The 23369-nt window shown below is 38.7% G+C and overlaps 1 protein-coding gene across 2 annotated transcripts in view; it reads left to right on the top strand.

The window, feature by feature from the left end:
- Positions 1-23369, top strand: part of LOC134539962 (high affinity cAMP-specific and IBMX-insensitive 3',5'-cyclic phosphodiesterase 8-like) — a 240847-nt gene that overhangs the window by 105660 nt on the left and 111818 nt on the right. Inside the window, exon 3 of one of the 2 annotated variants that reach the window (XM_063382353.1) lies at positions 15317-15399. In XM_063382353.1, the coding sequence (XP_063238423.1) occupies positions 15317-15399 (83 nt within the window). Of the gene's footprint in view, positions 1-15289; positions 15400-23369 lie in introns of both variants that reach the window. The other variant, XM_063382352.1, reaches the window with a different exon arrangement.

Raw genomic sequence — 23369 nt, 5'->3', positions numbered from 1 at the left:
CGTCTTCTGAGCTCTTTGCTGCAGCTGACAAAAATAAAATAAAAATTAAAGTGAGCCAGTCTTCCAGTACTCGGCAGAGATGTGTAACATGTAACCTAGGCAACGAGCAAATTCATGTGTTCTCATGTTGCAAATAAACTTATAATTAGAGATCTGCAAAATTCGCGGTTTCGATGGCCTTCTGGATAGACTGCACATACCCCTGTACACTCGGGCAAATAACGCAAGTTCATTGGCTGCCGACTTGTAAGTCGTCTCAGCTGGTTTGTCTGTGATTCGATCCTTCTTTGGTTGAGGGTTTATAACTGGTTGTGATTCGTCCAGATGAACAGTAAGCCAATATAAAAATTATCTAAGAGGTATATGTGTTTGAATTCTAGCATATCGCCGAATTAATCCGCGAATTTGGCACGTCTCTACTTATAATACAACCTAGAAACAAAATTTAACGTAGGTAGAACTCTTCAAAATATACTTACTCAAATTGTATTTTCAACTACGTTTTTTTTTTAGACGCGAATATAACACGTAGTTTCCGCACCCGCCGCTACGCCGACTTTTGAATAATTTGAATACCCGACGGAAATGTTAAACTATAAAATGAAACGGCTCCGATGAAACCGAAAGATACTTGGAAAAATTTTTTTTTACCAAACCCCGGCTTTGGACGTGATTTTCGACAAGGAATATTTAAAAAAAAAAAACTGCTAATCTTGTTAAAATTAATTAATCAGTTTATGCTGGAAAGTTTTAATTTTGCTTTGTGTACTTTGACAGCACCGTTAGTTACACATTTCCGTTCCATGCGACTTCCATTTCCATTCGCGAAGTTACTCCCACCAAATGCCGTATACCGGGAGCTAAGATGTTTACACATAAAAAAATGCATCCGTTTGATGTTACCTTACATTCTGAGATTAGTACACCAAAAACCTATGGTTGAATTGTTTTTTTTTTTTTTTTGCGACACTAACTTTTCGTAAAAGGTCCGTTTGGAAAAACAATTGCTCGTATTTCAGGGAAAATAAACAACAGTCTCTCAGTTATGGAAACTGTTCCCACGTGCTCGAGTGTGAAGCATTTTTTTTTGTTTCCTGGTAAGGAATATTCGTGGTGCAGATTGGTAGAGGAACTAGGAATCTTCTTCCTCCGATAGCAGAAGCAGTGTGTCCGCAGACGGAGAAAACTAAAACTAAAACTTTAAAAAAAAAAAAAAAAAAAAAGTTTTTTTCCAACCCTGAAAAACACAGGGAAGTTTACATTAGCTTAGTTACAAAACAGTATTAGTTACTTATCATACTACGCAGTACCTAAATGTCGTAAAACCGGTCTGTGCTATATCCGCGTACTTTTCATAATCATAATTAGTGTTTGATTTTCACTGATATAATCACACGTAAGGAATACAAAAAAAAAAACCTTGTTTAACTTGAATCAGACGCACACGCGTGCACATACACACACATAATGTGTATATATATATATATACACACACACGTGTGTGTATATATATTGTTACGAACGTGAGCAAGGCCGCGACACGTGCGGGTGCACACCTGGCTGACATCAGGTGGCCGCCGCAACATGAGACGTTCCGCGCGCACCTGGGTCGCCGCTTCCCCTCCCTCCAGCCCACAGCTCCCCGCGCGGAACTGTTAGTTTGACATCCGAAACCAGACAGCTACGGAGTTACGTGAGCTGCCGACACGTGTTTCGAGAGATTTCTGCCGTCGGGTGGGCGCGGAATGACGCGACTGGCCCCAGCTGCGCTAGTGATTTCTGGAAGGCGCCTGGGCTGATATATAAGCCAAGGACGTCGGAGTCAGAGAGTTCAGTCGGGAGTTCTCCCGCGGCGGAGTTTCCGGGGCGATAGTGCCGCGGGTGCGGCAGAGTGGCGAAGTCCTTGAACGAAGGTTCCAGGGCAGGGAGTGAGTCAGTTCAGTGGAGTCGGGAGTTTTCCCGCGGCGGAGTTTCCGGGCGATAGTGCCGCGGGTGCGGCAGAGTGGCGAAGTCCTTGGACGAAGGTTCCAGGGCAGGGAGTGGGTCAGTTCAGTGGAGTCGGGAGTTTTCCCGCGGCGGAGTTTCCGGGCGATAGAGCGGCGAAGTCCCTGGACGAAGGCTCCAGGGCAGAGAGTTCAGTTCCGGGCGATAGTGTCGCGGGCGCGGCGGAGTCCGTGGAGAACAAAACGTTGTCTCAGAGAGTTGTCTCAGCGAGTTGTCTCAGCGAGTTGTCTCAGCGAGTTGTTAGCCATGGGCCGCGCGCAACAGGTAGGCGCCTTGAGATAATTCTCCCGTGCGTCACAACAGCTGGGCGTCGCCGGTTAGGTGAGGGGAAATGAGGGGTAAGTGGAGGGGAAGCCGTGCGCATGTCTCCCCTACCACCCAATCACCTTCCCTTCCTCCTCCCCTCTACCCCTCCCACTCATACATCTTTCACAGCACCCAACGTGACGTCAGCGTGTTTGCGTGTCTGGTTTGTTCAAGAGGGAACACAGGGTCCCTTCGCGAGTGTTGTGTGACGTACCATAATCGACGTACCCTTGTACCGTTTTTTTTTTTGTGTTGTGTAACATCATAGCTCTCGGTATGCGGCATTTGGTAGGAGTAATTTGTACAGACCTGTAAAATTCGCGATTTCAAATCCCTAACGGATAGACTCTATGATCCTCTATGCACTCGTTCAAATCACATCTGCTGATTGGCTACCGACTCGTAACGCCTGTTGACTGGAATGATCGTGATTCGCTAATTCTTCTGTTAAAGACTTTTCATTGGCCCAGAGTCCTTCAGATAAACTGTAGCCCAATCACTGAAGCAAAATAATGTCAAAAGTATTTGGACTTTATCCTATCGCGAAATGAATCCGCGAATTTTACAGGTCTCTAGTAATTTGGTGAATAGACCGGAAGTCTCATGGAACGGAAATGTGTAACCACGATGCTGCAATCTGTGCCGGCTGGCGTGAACCAAAGTTCACAAAGCCAAATATAAACTATATTGTTTTAACTGATACGCACACGAAAAGACACCCTGTTCACTGTGTGTTCCACTTATGACAGTCACTTCAATTCCACATTTTAGCCATTATTTATGGGAGAAAATTTATTTGTAGTCATATTGTGAACTTTACGTGAAACTTAAATGTTTTTTTTAGGACGTATTGTAAAGATAATGTTATCATGGCCAGTATTTTAAATGTTATTGCTACGAAACTTGGAATACAAGTACCTATTTGAAGGTTTTTTTTTTTAATTCTAAGGTTATGAAAGAATCTAATGCCGCCGAATACACGCATTGCCCACTGAATTCGCCCATAGTTTTCTTTAGTGCACGTAACTAACGCGACAGCATTCCTAGTAGTGTTTGGAGCAGGCTTCATTCACTCCCCAATTCGGACAGTTGCATTTTTATGTCATCAGTTAATTTTAAGGACAATTTTTTTCCGAACACTTCACTGTACAGTTTGAGCTTGAATTCGACCAACAGACTTCGGGTACAGATTCATCAGGAAAAAAAAATAATTGTATACATATAGGTTTACAACAGATTTAGCTTAAAGTTTTTTTCTTTTGCTGGTATACGCCTTTGAAGTGTGAGATGAAAAATGATTTTATTACAAATTAATGAACGTCTACAATCATATTATTTAAAATATATTTATTTATAAACATCTGCTAGTAGCAAAAATAATCTAAAAATAAATTATGACAGGTGAACCTCAGTGTTAAGAGAGAGCTGGTGGACTTAGTAGAACTGTAAAATTTTCCTAAGCTCAGTTTTTGGCTTATTTTATTTGAAGTAGCTAGCACCATTTTGTTTTTTTTTTACGTTATTTGAATAATTTTTGCAGAGAGGAATATTGATATAATATCATTGATAAACAACAAAGAACAAAAATAAGTGGATACACATAACACACAGAAAAAAAAGGGGTGAAAACCGCCGATGTCAGAAATCAAATGCAGACCACACAGAAAATTCCATGGAAGGAAGCGTAACTTGTTCGTAGATTCTGTCGTCGTTGTTCTTTCCAGGTTATCAGTTCAGTTTCATCGCTTGGTTAGTTTGTGCGTTACTGTGTTCTACTTGTGTCTTGCGAAATGTCTTATTTGGTTCCAACGTTTGGGTTCTCCTGTTTGAAGCTGTTATGTGTAGTCGAAGTTTTCTGTTTGTCTGTATTTACTGTTATTTTTGTACCGTTGTCAGTTTACTGTGTTCTTCTGTGCTGTGATATTTTTTTTCTAACTAATTCTGCGGAATTATCTGTTCTGTCTAAGCGTTCGCCTTCTAACATAGGAGATTTGGCTTGTTTTCTTCGTGTTCGTCTATTTATATTTGTATGTTTTGTCCGTTCTTGTGGTTTCTCTGTGACATAAAAGTGTGAACAGTAAGTAGCTTGGATACGTAATGGTTACTTGGAATGAGTGGATTATTCTGGCGCAGGGCGTACGTTTACTTTCCTTCGATATATCCTCGTGGTTTATGGTACGCAAAGCAGCTCCGTCGCTATGGCACGCCGGGAAAACTTTGGGACGTGCCGTACTTATCGCGCGGCGAGGAGGGGGGGGGAGGGAGGGTTTCCTTCCTCTCCTCCTCTCCTTCGTTTTGGAGCACGTCCAAGGCTGAGCGCGACGCCCCTGATGTCGAACCACTGGCGTCATTAGCGGCAGCGACGCCTACCCCCTCCGTCCGCAGTTCCTCCCCCCCCCTACTCGCCACTTCCCCCCCTCCGCCAGCCCGTACCCTGACGTGGTTCCGGAAAGGTCATGTTCTTCTACTTCCTTAGACCCAACGACACCGCTCGCGGCATCATTTAGACGGGAAGCCTTCTTTTCACAGACGAGAGAACCAAACACGCCCGATCGTTAGGGGCATGTCTATTTCGCGAAAAGATTTTGAGACTAGCTGAGAGTTAAAAAACACTGTAACATCGTCTGTGTTTCGTGATTGGTCGAGTTTCTGTCAGGTGCATGTCTACTGTCAGCGCACCAATCACAGTACTACTTCAGTGCGGAAGCAAACGCGCCCTGAATGGCTCGGTCAAATAAGGCAAATACGTCTCTTGCTGACAGCCGCCAATCGCGAGGAAGAAACTGCTAGCGCAACCATAACTAATTGCAATCTAATAGGCGTTCAGTTTTATTCGCGAAAAATGCCTACCCCTACCGATCGTGCATATTCGGTTTATTTATTTATTTATTTTGGTTCATTGTAAAAGGTTAGGTTATCTACATTATGAATACTTTAAAACATTGTGGACGGTTGATTTAGTTAGGATAGCTACATTAAAGATACCGTGAAATCATGTAAACGGTTTCCAAGCCCTGGATAGCTACATGTTAAAAAGTTATTTGCTAAGAAACCATAAAATGATTTTACAGTATTTTTAATGTAGCTATACTTACTTACCTAATATAACCAACCATCCACAATGTTATAAAGTATTTATAATGTAGCTAACCTGTCCTAATCGACCGCAAAATTTAATGCCACACCGGTTTATACAATGAGAGAGAACGGGGGGGAAAAAAGCGAGCATGAACTTCGGAGAACTTCGGGTGTGGCTCTCTCGTCTGTGGAAAGAAGGCTTCCCTATTTAGACGGCCCATACTCGCACGAGCCAGACTCGTGTGTTTTTAGCACACGTGATGCGCACCCACTCCGAACTTTGCTCGTAGATTTCAGTATTCGGACTTGTTTAAATGTTCTGAATTTAGCATATTTAACATATAATGCATAAACTGGTCGTAGCCACCTTCTATAGTTCAGTGGCGATTTTCCTTTGGATATTGTGCTCCTAACGCGTCGAAAATTTCACGACAAATAAAGTTTCATTATTTATTTCAAAATAACATTTTAAATAAATCTGATTATTATTGATGTTTAACATTTTATCTCTCGATATACGGTCTTTGGTGGGAGTAATTTCGTGAATGGGACGGAAGTCGCTTGGAACGGAAATGTGTAACCACGGTGCTGCCATCTGTGGCGGATGGAGAGAATCTAAGTTCACAAAACCAAAGGGAAACTTCAAAGTATTAACTGTTCAAGGAATTTTAACAACATTGGTAATATTTTAATAAAATTATTTTTTTAAAATCATGTCCTAAGCCTGGGTTTGGTAGATTTTCAAGTGTTTTTTTTTCGCTCTGATCTTATTATACGGTTTAAAATTTCTGTATGCTAGTCAAATTATTCAATAGTCGAAGTAGCTAAAATCAGCTGATGTCGAAAACTAGATAAATAGACGGCAAGAATTATAAAAAAAAAAATATCACAGCACTGACAAACACTGTGGGCTTTTAACGAATGTATGTTTCGTCTCATCGCTGGGTGTCTTGTTTGTCACCGGGTTTTCCAGTGGCGTTTCTTCTCTGAATTTACTGGTCTTCTTTCAAACATGTCGTCGCTGTCAGCCCACGGTGTTCGATATTTTTTCTGCTATTCCTTCCACAGATTTCTCTTTGGTATCTGTGCATTTAACTTAAAACATAGGCTCTTTTTTTTCTGTGTGTTTGTGTATTGATCCCCTTTTTTTCCATCTTTGAGGATTTTTCTATGACATATACCATTACTGGTTTTCAGTATATGTCAAAAAAAAGTTTTCATTCAAACTTATAATCATTTCCTGTCGATATATCAGCTGGAGATATTTTAAAATACTAAACGCAGATAACTACAATCTAAAGTTCGTTTATCCTACTATTTAGAAAGACTAGTGTAGGTATAGTTCACACATTAACATACGCTTGAATTTGTTTAACACAATAATAATCTTAGAGTGTTAAAAACTAAAAAAAAAAAGATTTTAACGTTGAAAGAACTAAAAATTAAAAAATAAAACTTTGTTTAGCAGCCAAATAATTCACCCTTCTCCGAGGGGGAGAAAGTCGAACCCCGGACACATTTTCCACCATAGCACGACCTCGGAAAAACTCTAGATCGAAAAGAATATACTTTTAAAATTTTCAAAATTTAGGGTCATTACGGCTCTTTTTACCTGGGCACATTTTCGTCCATAATCTGACCTTTTGGATCGGAAACACTCCAATTCGAAAAAAACATTGAGTTTTAAAAGTTTCTAAATTGTGGGGCTTTACCCTCCCCCCCCCCCCCCCATTTTTTTTTTCCTTTTCCAGTGTAACAGTCGACCCCGGGGCAAATTCCCACCATGCCCCGACCTCATGTATACACAAAAAGCATGGTTATTACCCATAGTTCGAAATTAGTGGTTTTTTTGTCCCTCTGATACTCCCACTCCCCCTTAACACTAAGGTCTTAAGTTACCAAAATATTGTATTGTCAGAGGTTTATATGTATGCAAAATTTCAACACATTCGGACGAAGAAAAGTGGGTAAAAATTTAATGGAAAGATTATATTACATAATCCATTCATACGTACAGGTGAAGCTAATAAAATCGTGATAAAATCACAACTAGTGTTCTACTTTGTGCGCAATATTTGCGTTAGTCCAAGTGTTGTCTATCTAAACCACTTGTTTGTCCAAAGCATTAAGCCATCTATCATCGTATGTACAAGTATCGTGAAAATCCCCGGACTGAATGAAGTAGCTTTTCGACATGTTATTTTCCAATTTGATGTCCGAAGATAAATATCCGTCAAATTTTGAACTGGGAACGTCATGGTAATCTACTAGGGTGTCCATAATCAGAAGAAAAAAAACATAATGTGAAGTAATGATGATAAAGGTGTAATGCAAGTGCCTTTGCTAGCGGTTGTTTCATGCATAAAAATTCTCGTTTTAACCATCTTCACTTTTGTAAGACTGTGCTCTGATATCTCGAGCAGTTTTTAAATAGCTTGAATTTTTTTTCTTTTCCTGGAGCTCTGCATACACTGAGAGAAAGGTTTGTTTGCCTCAACAAAATATTTGTTTATATATGGCGAAATAAACATATTTTTTTTAAATTCAAACAAATATTTTGTAGTAGGAAAGATTCTGTTGACCCAAAAAAAAAAGATTTTATCAACTCAAATGTGTATATTTGGTTAGGTGTAAAAAAATTTTTTTACAGAGTTTTTGGTTAAACTAACAAAAAAATTTTGCTCCACCAAGTAAATATTTGTTTCGCCATGTATAAACAAATATTTTTTTTGGATTCAAACAAACCTTTTTTTTATCTGCATACCGTACGTGTGCTTCCCGGGTGGGGCAAGGGACTTCATCCTGAGTGTGATACGCTCGGTGGTGGTGTATCCGTGGTGGAGGTATTGATATTCCCCCCTACCATCACCATCACCCTTCTGACCACACCTGCGGACTGGACGCAATCTCTTACACGCGTGTGGGTGTGTGACACGTCTGTGGCGATCCGGTTACTGAGTTGCGCGATCCCATTACTGGGCTGGCCACACCTCCCGATACACTTCAACCCCCCGCCCCCTTCCTTTCCGGGGACCATTCATCCATCCCGCCACGTGGCTTTCCCGAGACTGTGTCGCCGGAGGAGAAGGAGACAGATGCTGCGTTTGAGAGCGCGGAGCCGGAATTACAGTGCATAGAGGTGCGTGCAGGCTGGCCGCGGCGACTGAAATGCTGCCCCTTGGAAGGTCAGCCCTTCAGGATTTTTTCTGGCAATGGTTTTGTTTGCACAGCGACTGGAATGGCAGCCCATCCAATTTATGAAAACATGTTTCTTTAAGCGTTTAAATAATCCTGAAAACTTGCCCCTTTGGAAGGGCAGCCCATCAGGATTTTCTGACAGTAGTGTTTTTGAAAGGTTGTCTGAATTGTTGCCCCTTGGATGGGCAGCCATTCAGGATTTTTCTGACAGTGGTTAGTTTGTAAAGTGACCTAACCTAACCTAACCTAACCTAACCTAACCTAAACTAACCACTGCCAGAAAAATCCTGAAGGGCTGCCCATCCAAGGGGCAACAATTCAGCTCCCCCGGCTGGCCGATGCCTCAATACCCACGACAATTAACAACTTTACAACCTTCGATCACACATACACCTCTTCTTCCTCCGTCGCCAAAACAAGAGACGAATGTAATATTTTTTTGTCTGGTAAATGGAACTGAAATGATCGTATCAAATTACAGATATCTGTAAAAAAAAAAATTGTACAATCGTATGAAGGAAACTTTGTCGCTGCCAAAAAAAATATATATATTTTTTTTTTCGCTATAACACTGGGTTTCGGATTCTTCCCCTGCATTTGTTCTTTTTTTGTGTTGTCCCAGCACCGACAATGCTTAAAGTTACTTGTAAAACCGCGTTTCCTGAATACCTTTACGTTATTATTAAAAACGAAACAAAAAAAATCCCAACTATGGAATGTAGGTACGGTTTTTTTTTCCATAGTTTAAGAAAAATTGGGCTTGGATGAATGTCCAATTGAAATATAAAATTATGCGCCAAATTTTCGTAAGAAATATTCGGTATCATCTCGAGAGACAGAGAGAAAAAAAAGGCCGTTTTAATACGTGCAAAAAAAATATAACCACAGTCATCTGTTGTACAAAGGTACAATATCTTTCTGTTTCTTGGCAGTAGGTTTCTAAAAGAATCTGTTGTGGAAGTGCAGAAGTGGGGAATTTCTTCGCAGGTTCCCCAGTTGTGACTCTGGCGCCAGGACTTCGCTGGATGTTCGTCGGTCACGGAGCCGCCCCGACAGGAAGCCTTTATTTCACAGACGAGAGAGCCACGCCCGAAGTTCCCCGAAGTTCATGCTAGCTTTTTTTTTTTGTTTTCGTTTTATCTCATTGTATAAACCGGTGTGGCATTAAATTTTGCTGTCGATTAGGATAGGTTAACTACATTATAAATACTTTAAAACATTGTGGATGGTTGGTTATATTAGGTAAGTATAGCTGCATTAAAAATATTTACAATGAACCAAAAAAAAAAAAAACGAAGATGCACGATCGGGCGTTTGGCTCTCTCGTATGTGAAAAGAAGGCTTCCCGTCATACATACACCTCCGCCGAAGAGACCCGCAAAGCGTCTCATTTGTTTTGTTTTTTTTCCTCTCTCTTGTGTTTTGCAATTTTTTTTATCTCACATCAGTAGAGACCGGAAAAATTCGCGAGTTCAATTACGTGTAGGATATACTCCATGATCCTCTATGCACGCGGAAAAATTACATTTGCTCATTGGCTACTGACTCGTGACACCTGTTAACTGGGACGCTAGTGATTCGATACTTCTTTTGTTTAAGGTTCTTAATTGGCCAAGTGTCATTCAGATAAACTGTGGCCCAATCACTGATGTAGTAAAAAGGCAAACGTTTTTGGATTCTAGTCTATCACGAAATGAATCCACGAATTTTTCCGGTCTCTACACATCAGCTTCCCTTCCGCGCTTCGTCTGCGTTTTTTTTTAATATTGATTCGGACGACGATAGAGCTGAAGGTTGTAATGTGTCAATCACTTCAGGTCGCCCGAATTCCGTTTTGACGCACAGAAATAAAAATGAAAATAAAACACGCCAATGCCTGATTCCACGATATCGCTGAGGAGGATGTGAACGACAGTAAAGAATCGCGTTATTTGTGCACATGATGTTTTCACGCGAATGAAAGAAAAAAAACCCATAAACGATCATGAATATAATGGTTTCGCCCATAACACATGTACGCACCACACGTACTTAACGACAGCTATCGTTTTCTTTTTACGAGTTTTATTTACCCGACATTTAACGTTTTAAGGATTTCACAGATGAATTTAGTAAACAAACCCTTTTTTTTATATACCCGCGGATATTAATATAAACAATTAATCAGCGTAAACATCATTCGTGAACAATATAATAATAATAATTTATTTCCCATTTTTTTACACTTTGTTAACAATATTCACTTACGAAAGTAAACTTGTATGTGAGTGCATCTAGTCACTTCAAATTACATGCGGTATTTTGACGATTGTAAACATTTGTAAATGTATAATATCTGAGAAATAAATATATAAAATATAACCTAAGAAACTTTACATTAGTCATATACAGATGAATGTTAAAAAGAGCAATTTATTACAATTCAATATTATGTATAAACAAAAACGTATAAATTATAACATTGTTACATGAATAAATTAAAATATAATTAAATAAAAATTAGTTTTTAAGTAAAGTACAGGTGCAAAGTTATAACAATATATAAAATTTACTTAAATACTAAAGCCATCTCTTCATCAGTTAAATTATCCAGCCAAATATTAACATATTAATTTAATTTGAAAATAATTTTTAGTTTTTAGTTTTCCAGGAAGTATAACAACCATTTTTGTAAGCTAAAATTCTATAAATCTCTGAGATTTTGTTTTATGAAATAGAGGGATTTGTAAATTTATCTATGCCGTGTAGGATAGTTATGATCTATATAATTTAACTGATTATCCCTTTGATACATATTAATTATTGCAGCTCTAATAAACAATCATTTAATATCAAATACAATTAATAGTTATAAAATTCCTTGGATGTGTACATGTGGTTTTTTTTAATAACTCGTAAAATAAGTTTTTGTATTGTTATAAGTGGCTTAATTGACTTTTTACTCATCCCTCCCCAAGCCAGAATGCCATACTGCATAACAGACTGAAAAATAGCAAAGTAAACCATTCTAATACCTTCAATAGATAATATTAATCTTAGTTCAACAAATTTATACACCATTTTCGTATCTTGTTTGAAAGATAAGAAACATGTTTATCCCATTTTATAAAATAGTCGAGCACTATACCTAAGTGTTTTATATCCTGTACTCTTTCTATGACACTACATTTTTCACAGTATATAGTTTATTTCGTTACATACATGAATTTTTAGTTCATGTTCGATAGGTTGACCCAAAATGTTGACAGAGAAAGTAATATATTTGGTTTTATTTATGTTTAAAGAAAGAAAACTATCATCTAACATTTCTTTGACTTTTTTAAGTTCGTTATTTACCGTTTCAAAAACCGAAGGCCAATTGTCGGATGAATATAAAATTGCAGTATCATCTGCTAAATAAACTATCTGCCTTTATGTCTAAGTTACATAGATCATTTATATTTATCAGAAACAAAATTGGCCCAAGTACACTGCCTTGTGGGACGCCTATATTTATATATAGGATGTCTCCTAATTTATTATTTACTTTGACTCTCTGAGATCTACCCTCCAAATAACTTTTAAACCAAGTATTTGCCAAACCTCTTATTCCTACTTTATCCAGTTTATCTAAAAGTATTTCATGTGAGACTGTATCAAAAGCCTTAGCAAGATCCAACATTACACCAATACGTTTTTTATCTTGTTCTATGGCTTTGTGCACAAAGTTTGTTACTTTAATTAGAGCATAATTTGTACTTAAACCTTTTCTAACCCAAATTGGTTTACAGACAGTATTCTGTTGTTATCCAAAAATGACATTAATTGTTTTTTAACACATTTTTCTATAATTTTTTTAATGTTGCTTAATATAGAGATTGGTCTAAAATTTGAGGATGCAAAGCTACCCCCTTTATGCAATGGTATGACAATCGCTTCATTGAGCCGTCTAGGAAATTTCCCTAAACTTAAGCTTAAATTTGCTATATGAGCTAAAGGTTTGCACAATTTATATCTGTTTCTTTTGATATGTTTACACTTATCTTATCAGAACCCAACGCATTGGAGTTTTTAATTTCAGAAATAATTGATTGTATATCATATTCTGACACAGGAGCTAAGAATAAAGACCCTTGAACAATTTTTGTAGCAACCGAATAATTTCTGTACTTATTACTAGAATTACTTTTAATTATTTCTGAAGCCATAGTATTTCCAAAATTTGTAAAATATATGTTTAGTGTGTTTGCAGCGTGCTCAGGATTTGACATTGCATTTATTATGTTATTATAATTGAATACAGTTTTAATATCTACTTTTTCATTTTTTGAGCCAGTTACCTCTTTAATAATATTCCAAACTTTTTTAGAATCATTTTGTGCTTCAGAATTTTTTCTTTTATAATAATTGTCTTCAGTATTCGTATAAGAGACGTAAGCCTATTTCTGTAGTTACAAAATGTTTGTCTTAGCTGCGTATTAAATGGTTGTTTGTTTAATTGTTGTTTAATTTTGTCTAGTGTTCTAATAAAATTAATCAACCCGATTGTAATCCATTGTTTTAACATTTTAACTGACTTACGTGTATTAACAGTAAGCGAACTAGCTTTGTCTGTGTAATTTTATATCAAATTTACAAAATTATCTGTTGCAATATCAACATTTTTTTTTCATTTAATACACAATTACAAGACTCGAATACAAGAAAATCAGATAAAACTTTTCCATCAAAATTTGTTTGTATATTGTTTTCTTAAGAGACCTTTAACACACAATATTCTAACGCTCATTTCAACAACGTCGCTCACACGACAACATGAATGTAGAATATCTTTCTAATCGGAAACTACTTTCGGTCTGCTGTATTTTGTCGCACTGACGTCACGAAAAATGTGCCGTGATTGGCCAGGAAATTGATTTATTCGCGTCGCGTTCATCGTGTCGCGCTTGTTACACTGTTGCGATTCCAGCATAAATATTTATTTACTTAGGGGTGGTTTGGTGGTAAATGGAGGGCGTGTAATTGATAAAACATCGATTTTCAAAGAAGTATTGCTGTTTTCGATCATTAAATCTAAACGTGGAGCCTAAAAATTACTCTACGAAAAAAAAAAAATAACGAATATATTTCATCAATCTCGTCACGTTTAACGACCCTCTTGGCTTGATTGATGTATTTACTCTGCGGTTGTCATAAGACGATAAATTAACGACAGTTTGATAGCGCATGTCAATTCAACACTTCGAATGCCAAAATTTTATCTGGTTGGGTAGCTGATACAGCGCTATTGAAGAATCGTTTGCAGTAATGAATACTGAGTAATTTTCCTTATGATGACGTGTTGCAGGATGACGTGTTGTTAAAAATATGCTTTCAGAAAGCAAAAAGGAAAACATATTTAACCGTTTTCTGTGGCTTTTTGGAGCAGTCATCCCCATTTTAGACTTTCCCGAAACTACGCATCAGGTTTCTCCAGGACTTTCTAAGGGACAGAATATTAATGCAATTAAAATAATATCTATGGCATTTTTGTATGCTTTAACATCAAATTTTTATTTTAAGTGAAAAATCTTGACAGTTTGTTGGTCACTGTTGATGCTTAAGCTTTCAGTCAATCAGTCAGAATGTTGTAAGTGAAAATCACAGCAACAAACATGAATTAATTGCAAAAAATTATATTGTTGTTGATGAAAAATTAATTAGAAATTTAATCTCGTATTTTAAACCAATTTATTAGACCTCGCCATATTGCAAAATCAAATAATTTTGATACTGCTTTCGATAAAGCGTCCGTACTAAATTTTTTTTTTTTTGTTTGACATGGCATATGACTTGGCTTTGGCACCGTGTTGAAATAAACACTTGTTACTTGTAAGTACTTTTTACTCGTTAGTAGGAAAGAAATAAAATCTATCAACTGGTCCTGCCCATATTGTTAAAATTCATTAAACAGTTAATAATATAAAGTAACCCTTTGTCTTAGTGAACTTTGGTTAGCGCCGTCCGCCACAGACGGCAGCGCCGTGGTTATTACACATTTCCGTTCCATGGCTTCTGTCGCATTCATGAAGTTACCCCCACTGAATGCCACGTACAGAGAGCTAACATGGTACATATTAAAAATCGCGAATTCTTTCGGGCTTTTGACTGCCCTTCAATTGAGGCGACAGTTTTCTGATCCGTGACCGTGTCTCGGGGTGTCTTGTGTTACAGTGAGTGGTGCCATCTTGTGTTGCAGTGAGTGGTGCCATCTTGTGTGTTGCAGTGAGTGATGGAATCTTGTGTGTTGCAGTGAGTGGTGGAATCTTGTGTGTTGCAGTGAGTGGTGGCATCTTGTGTGTTGCAGTGAGTGATGGAATCTTGTGTGTTGCAGTGAGTGGTGGAATCTTGTGTGTTGCAGTGAGTGGTGGAATCTTGTGTGTTGCAGTGAGTGGTGGCATCTTGTGTGTTGCAGTGAGTGATGGAATCTTGTGTGTTGCAGTGAGTGGTGGAATCTTGTGTGTTGCTGTGAGTGGTGGAATCTTGTGTGTTGCAGTGAGTGGTGCCATCTTGTGTGTTGCAGTGAGTGATGGAATCTTGTGTGTTGCAGTGAGTGGTGGCATCTTGTGTGTTGCAGTGAGTGATGGAATCTTGTGTGTTGCAGTGAGTGGTGGCATCTTGTGTGTTGCAGTGATTGATGGAATCTTGTGTGTTGCAGTGAGTGGTGGAATCTTGTGTGTTGCAGTGAGTGGTGGCATCTTGTGTGTTGCAGTGAGTGGTGGCGGGAGCAGAACATGGAGGTTTGGACGTTCGGCGAAGTCGGCGAGTACCAACAATAAGGCCGCCAGCAACTCGGTGAGTTTGTCCCCTCGTCAGATATCCGTAATTCAAATGCTCGGTGTTAAACAAACAGCATTAGCCACATCTCGGGAGAGCTGAAGAATCATTTGTGTTTATTTACATTTTGCCGACTTTAATCTATGTTTTGAATCATCTATCCTCCATCTTAGAAATTACAGTACATTACGGAATTTTCAACGAATAATTCCACTCAATTAAACGGAAGTTCTTCTTTTTATTTCAGAAACTAAAAAAACTATGCCGTATTTCGAATTCAGAACTCTGTTTTCAAGGAAAATCACACTCGTAGAAGTAATAAGATTGTTTTTGCTGGAGTATTAACAAGTTTATTGATTTTTTGATACCATACCAATATTTTTCTTGTAGATTCATGTTCAACATAAGCGAACTTAGTACCTGTAAATTTACGAAGCTAACAGTAAGTTTACTAGCGTTCTTCATAAATTTAATTTTTTTAACAATGCAGGAACAATGCATTCAGCAGAGACCTGTGTATTTTATATACCATTTGAATGAACTTTTTTATATTCTAGCTGTTTCAATATTATTTTTATTATGATTTATACACGAGCCATAAAACATCTGTGTAAAACCATACATTCGAAACAATCCTTACCTATAATCAGAACTTTAAAAAGCATTTTAAAATTTAGAGACAGGTTCATTCACCATTTCCCTATCAGCTAAAAAAACTTAATGGTTTTATCTGTTATGGGGAGCTGTAAAATTTCCTAAACAACAGGCCCAACAATCACATCATGAGGTCAGTCTGTATCGTTATTTCCATGATTGTATCACTTTTGCATAGATTTCGAAGGAAGTCCGACTAATCATTGCTGTTGTACAATGGTGTGACTTCCGGAACATTTCTATCTAATTATTCATTTCATAGTTCCTAGATCCGAGAGTTAACATATGCTATAAATAAAATTGTCTTGATTTTAAACAGTGAATATAGCAGCAATGTCTCCATTGATGTTTGTGTAATTATTTGGCAAATGTACCACAGCTGTGCGTGTCCTTTTACCCGAAGTATGTACATTTACATAGCTAAGCATTTAGTAATTTGCCAATAGGTCAGTTCATTTTACTGCGTCATTTAATAAAATACATATTTCTTTAATATTTACATATTAGTTTTGTTGTGTATAGCTGTTAATTAACATTGTGTACCTTTTAGTGATTTTTATTTTTTTTTCAATTTTTAATGATAAAGCAAACGCTTTTAGCAATCTTAGCAATTAGAGCAATTCGCCCATCATGTTCACTAATAAATCGCGATGTAACGTGAATGCCACTTTCCTAATCATCCATTGAACTAGTGCTATATAATTACTAAGCTAATGTCAAAAAAAATTTCAAAATGCCAAGATGTATTTTTTGAAGTTACATAGTCGTTGTACATTGACTATGCCAAACATTTAGCACTCTTACAATGAAGTTTAGTGTGTATTCAAAACAGCAGTACCATGACAAAATAGTACGAAAATTATTTAATTAGAACTTCTGTGTTTTATTGAAGTGTAAAATCTTAGCTCTCGGTATACGGCATTAAGTGAACGTGTTTCGCGACGAAGTCAAGAACGGAAATGTGTAACCACGGTGCTGCCATCTGTGGCGGATGGCGCGAACCAAATTTCACAAAGCCAAAGGTAAACTTTATAGTATTAACTGTTTAATGGATTTTAACAAGATGGGCAGTGTTTAAATAAAATTCATTATCGAAAATCATGTCCAAATCCGGCATTTAGTATTTTTTCAAGTCTTTTTTATTTTTTATCTGAGCGTTTTCATTACATAGTTTAATTAAATTAAATTAAAAATTTGGTATATTTATCACGCTTGGCACGCTTTCGAGTTTCGTATTAAAAGTGTATTTTTTTGCTTGTTACCGAGGTTAGATGTTTACACATCTCTGGTTAGTACTGCAAGACTAGCTCACAATTATTTTTTTTCGTTCACATATACATCAAAATGCTTAATTTTATACAAAAGTTATTTTAAGATAATATTTGCACTTTTTTTTTTGTATTTCATCCAAAACCTGTAACACTTTTTTTTTTTTTTTTTTAGTTCACACAAATAGTAGCCTACTTGATTTTTTTTTTTTTAATGTTCACGACAAAAAAATGTAAAATCAGTCAAACAATTTTCCTGTGCAGTTTTCAACGTGGGTGTGTATATGTGTGTGTGTGTGTGTGTGTATATATATATATATATATATAGTATAGTAGGTTTGTTTCAAAGGTGTTCAGAGTAGCGTGAACACATTCTGTATAGAAGTCTCTCTCTTCGACGCCCGAAAATCGAGAGCAAGCGCGAACTGACAGAGTCCTTTCATCGGTCTGCATTCACCGTCCATCGATCCGGCCTCCCCATCCCGCCCGTTGTGGAGGGGGGAGGAGGGAGGGGGGAGTGGGGGATGAGGGAGGGGAGTGCAGGTGGAGGGAGGGGAGTGCAGGTGGAGGGAGGGGGGAGGGGGGTTGGAAGGGGGGAGTGGGGAGCTAATGAAAAGGCCCTTTTGTGTCGGAGCTCCGGTTTAGCGACGTCATCTCTGTGGGCTAACCCCCGGCCACGCGCTGCTCGGGAACCATGGGCCGATTGATCTGGCGCGCGCCGGTGCCGAGGGATGTTGAGGGGGGGGGGGGGGGGTGCGTAGTTTCAGATTGGGGAACTGGAGGAGGCTGGCGCAAAAAAGATAAAGGGAAGGGGGGTTTGTCTGTAAAGTCGGTTTACGGACGATAATTTTTACGCGATAACGTCATAAGAAAAACATTGATGAAAAAATTGCATACTTTTTAAATTTTTTTCAAAATATTATTTACAGATTTTGCAAAATTTAATTTAAATATATTTTTTTTAAATATAATCACGAAAAATTAGTTTAAAAATCCCGCCTTAACCTTTTTGATATTATAGATTTTTCTCGCACGGTGGCTGGCCAGTTCTTGCACGTTAAGGCTCAGGCGGAACGTGACAATTTTTTCGTGCGTGCAGCCGGCGTTCATCGATTTATAATACGTCATCGCGTCAAAAAAAAAAGCGCGTAAAACTTCCTTGGCATTTCAAACCTCGATTCGTAAGTAAATAAAGTAAGTAAAGTAAAGGGGTAAAAACAGCTGAGAGAGAGAGAGAGAGAGGTATGATTTTCTAAATGAACATGAATGAACCAACTTCGAAATAACTGCTCAGGACATCAATAATTATTGATCAGTAAACAATGATTCACTGACAATAAATATTTCCCACTCTTGAAATGCACCACAAATCAAAGCTGTGCGTGTTACTGTTTCCTAAAACAGTTCCGCCATTTTGGAACACGCCAAATCTCTGAACGAAACATGAAATTCTAAACGGGTAGCGCCGCCATCTGTGCGGGAAATGCAGGGACTGTCCCAACAGCGCTCTCTGCGCTGCTGGTTGAACGAGGAGGAACGCGAGCGCGCTGGTAGCAAATATGAAAATTCAAGGCACTCACATCTGACTGCATAGGATACCTGTATCTATTTTCTGAAACAGAGCATGCACACACACACACTCTCTCTCTCTCTCTGTTTTATTATTTCGTTTATCTCTCTTGGTTTTATTTTTTTTTGTGGGTGGGGGGACTAATCATTGCACAAAGAATAGAACGAAAACGAGCCCAGCAACGTATATAGGGGTCGTTACCACTACGCCGAAATACCACAACGCCGAACGTACAATAACGCCGAATACCACAACGCCGAATGCCAATTTGACCGCAACGCCGACAGCTAGAAAACTGCTGTGTACCACAACGCCGAAATACAGTAACGCCGAAAAATGTTTCTGCGGGGAGGAGGGGGGGGGCACAGGAGCAAAATGAAAAACAACTGAATGAATTTGTGTGCTAACCTTACCTAACCTAACCTTTGTGGCAGTCCTGCAATGACATTTTTCGGAGTTAATGTATTTCGGCGTTGTGGTACACAGCAGTTTTCTAGCTGTCGGCGTTGTGGTCAATTTGGCATTTCGGCGTTATTGTACGTTCGGCGTTGTGGTATTTCGGCGTTGTGGTGCGTCCCCCGTATATAGCATAGTGCTCTCTTTATATATATTTGTCCAAGTACCTATTATCTGTCCTTTTCGCGCCAGAAACGTTTCACAATTTTTCACGAAAACGTTGCATTAAAATTCGCCCTTGTTACTCTCATTGCGCCCAAAGAAGTTTCACTTCAAAAACTGAGCCTAGAATATGCCTCAGGATTTTTGTGACGTAGCTGACCACAACCTAACATCAGATAGCTCTCAATTATTTTCATGTAGCTGACCCAAACTAGCCTGAAAAGCGATCTCAGATTTTCTTTTATGCACAGAAAAAAATAATCTTCTGTATTTTTACCAAAAGATTCCTTTGGGAACCAGTTGCCGAAAAATAGTTTGTACTTTTTCAAGAAATATATTGTAGCATTGTACGACACATGGTCGTGGTTATTTTTGCACAGGCCTATATAAAATATGCTTTTCAAGATAATATTGAGTATTTCTATCGAAATTTTGGTGCATAATGTTATGTCTTAAATAGCTCGTTAACCATCGGCTTTGATCTCCCAATTTCGGAGTACTGCTAAAATATTACCATGGAAAGAAAAAAAAACATGTGATTAATTCCAAACTTTTTTTTTTACTAAATACATAGACACAAAAAAACTGTAAGAGATCGTAACTGAAGGAGTGAAACCAGGTAGTCTTGCCACGGCAACGTAATTTCATTCTTGAAAATGATATCCCAAGTGAGTTACTGGAAGTTTTCGAAGCACTCGGCGAGCCCGCATACCTTGCGCTCGAATTGTTTACTCTGGAAACTTTTCCCCTCCATCGTAACCGACAAGAGTGCCGGTAATCCGAACTAATTGGAATCGAGAGGCCTTGTTCGGATCGCCAGATTTTCGGATCATCCAGAATCCTTCCTGCAATTCGGTATCGAGTAGCGAACGTGAAGTTTTGCTGTAATCCGTATTGGGTTGGTGTGTTTGAGTAAGTGCGCTTCTGCGTGGAATGGGGGTGCGGTTACTTCTGGTAAAATTTGAAAAAAAAAATGGTTGTCTGTAAAGTCGGTTTACGGAAGATAGCTTAACGTGACGTCATAACAAAACATTAATGAAATGATTGCATTCTTTATGAATAAAATTGAATCATTTTTATTTTAATAATAAAAGATTAAATACTTGAATTTATACTAGTAATCATATTTTTAAAATGCAAGAATAATTAACCTTTATTGCCGAAATTGTTGTTGTAATAAGCAATGAAAACCACATTAACTTTTCAGTTCACTTTTTAAACAGTCGAGTGGAAGAGAGATGGATGAGGCGCAAGCGTACAATGAGCGTAACGGGACACATCGTAAAGGAACAATGTGCGTAACGGGACACAGCGTAACGGAACAATGTACGTAACGGGACACTTTTTCGTGCGTGCAGCCGGCGGTCATCGATTTATTATGTCACGTCAAAAAAAATTGATTCTTAGTGACAAGTCATTTCCAAATATGCGATATTTGTATTCTGTTTGGTTGGTTTCTGTCATTACTTGAAGGGTAGGGATAGGTGCCGAAAATACGACAATTTTTGAAAAGACAAAACAATGTTCAATTTTTTTTTTTAATTTTGGACATTACTGGGTACCGGGAGCAACGCTACAGTGAAGACAGCCGTGCTGTTGTTACCTATGCGTGCTGAGACAGAATGATCTGCCTTCCGAAGATGGTGCAAGGGGCATCACAAACACGTAGTCCTGTATCCAGGGAGGTTTCGAAAAATTCCCCTTCCTGCCGGGAAATCGAACCCGGGCCCCTTGACCCACCAGGCAGACACGCTAGCCACTGTACCAAGCGAGCGGACTGAATCATGGTAGGTGCATTGCCTGAAGTCAAGGAACGCAAGTTCATTGGCTGCCGACTTGTAAGTCGTCTCAGCTGGTTTGTCCGTGATTCGTTCCTTCTCTGGTTGAGGGTTTTATAACTGGTTGAGATTCGTCCAGATGAACAGTGAGCCAATAGCAAAATCATTATAAAGGTATATGTGTTTGTTTTCTAGCCTATCACCGAATGAATCCGCGAATTTTTCCGGTCTCTAGTAATGACTAGGGACCGGAGAAATTCGCGGGTTCAATGACCTGTAGGATGAACTCCATAGTTCTACGTACACTCGGTCATAATGCCCACCCCACTTATTGGCTGCTGTCTTGTGAGACGTCCCAACGTAGCAGCCTGTGATTCGATAAAGCTTTGTTCGGGTGTTTTCTCATCGGCCCATGAGTCATCCAGGTGAGTTGTGAGCCAATGTCAGAGGCAGCACCGAGGTAATAACTATTTGTATTTTAGCCTATCGCGAAATGAACCCGCGAATTTTTCCGGTCTCTAGTAATGACTAGTGACATGCAAAATTCGCGGATTCATTTCGCGATAGGCTAGCATCAAAACAACTATACCTTCGTACCGCTTCCGTGATTGGCCCACATTTTATCCGGGGAACTGTGAGCCAATGGGAAACACTGAACCAAGAAAGTGCCGAATTACGGACAGCCCTAGTTGAGACGTCTCACGCGTGAGTAGCCAATGAACAGGTGTCATTTCCGCGAGTATTTAAAGGACTGTGGAGTCTATCCTAGAGGTCAATGAATCCGCGAATTTTGCAGGTCTCTAGTAATGACGTGGCGTGGACTGCCGCGCCGAGTGTTTTTTCCGTCCTCGACGGTCGGAGGTCCCGAGGACAAGGAGGATCCTCTGGAGGATCCTCGTGGACCCTCGTGCCCCCCCCCCCCCCCCATACCTTCGCCGACGACACCTCGAGGACCTGTTGCGCAAAGTCGCGGCGGCGCCCGGGTCTCGGCACAAAGTTATCTTCCGCGGCGCGCGTGCGATAATCATTTTTCGCGCGCCTTCTCCTGCAATCTCTCGAGTGCAGCTGCGAGGCCAAATTCACGGATACATAGATATACTTTTTTTTTTTTAAAGGTGAAGGTCATCGTTACAACTCTTGTGCATACCAGTGCGGCGACTGCTAACGATTTTCTCTCTCTCTCTCTCTCTCTCTCTCTCTCTCTCTCTCGAAAAATTAACACAGGGAAACACATTTTTTTTATTAACAAAAGAAAAATATCTCAAGGGTGTATTTCCCGTTACAGGTCTTTATAATTTTTTTTACGTTTAACATGGTTGAACTTGAAAATATTTAGTTTTTATTCAGCGTTTTAAAATCATAAATTTTCTGAAGATTTTAAAAGGCCAATTTAAATTAAATATATATATTTTTGTTTCTGAAATAAATCAAATCATATCACACAGAAACCAGAAAAATTGACTTCCAACAAAAAAAAAAAAGGACCCAGTTTTATACTCCATTTCATTCTCCTTATCCAAACTGCACAAAATTTCAAGCTAATTGTACAAAAAGTATGCGATATATATATATATACATATATATATATATATATATATATATATATATATATATATTCAATTTTTGAAGGTTCAGCCACTCAAAAAAGTTGACAAGTTCAACTGTTTGGACTGTAAATATAAATAACTTACCTGGAACGGGATAAACACCCTTAATATTTATTACCATGGTCGGTTGCTGTTTTCGTGAAATAAACTCTACGCTCATTATTCTTCACAAATTAATGTTTGTCCACGCCAGTGTTTTTATAGTTGTGATTGGTGGTTGTTTGCAAGAGGAAACCATTGCCTTATTAGGGCCGGGTCACTCAGGAAGCTTTTGATTACGTACAGAGTTTCTTCTATGATTGTTGTGCCGATAGTAAACGTGTACCTGAAGGAAAATCCGAAACTAATAGTCTCGAATTTTATTTTTGTGGGAAAATATGTAAACCCCCCCCCCCCCCATAATTTTTTTTTCTGTTTGTCTCTTCAAAAACGAGATCATTAAATATGGGCACATGCTACAATAGCGAGACGAAGAAAAAAAAAAGAATGAATC

Source organism: Bacillus rossius, chromosome 16 (assembly GCF_032445375.1).
Source record: "Bacillus rossius redtenbacheri isolate Brsri chromosome 16, Brsri_v3, whole genome shotgun sequence".
Classification (NCBI taxonomy): domain Eukaryota; kingdom Metazoa; phylum Arthropoda; class Insecta; order Phasmatodea; family Bacillidae; genus Bacillus; species Bacillus rossius.
The sequence above is the reverse complement of the archived record's forward strand: the minus strand, read 5'-3'. Positions and strand labels throughout refer to the sequence as shown.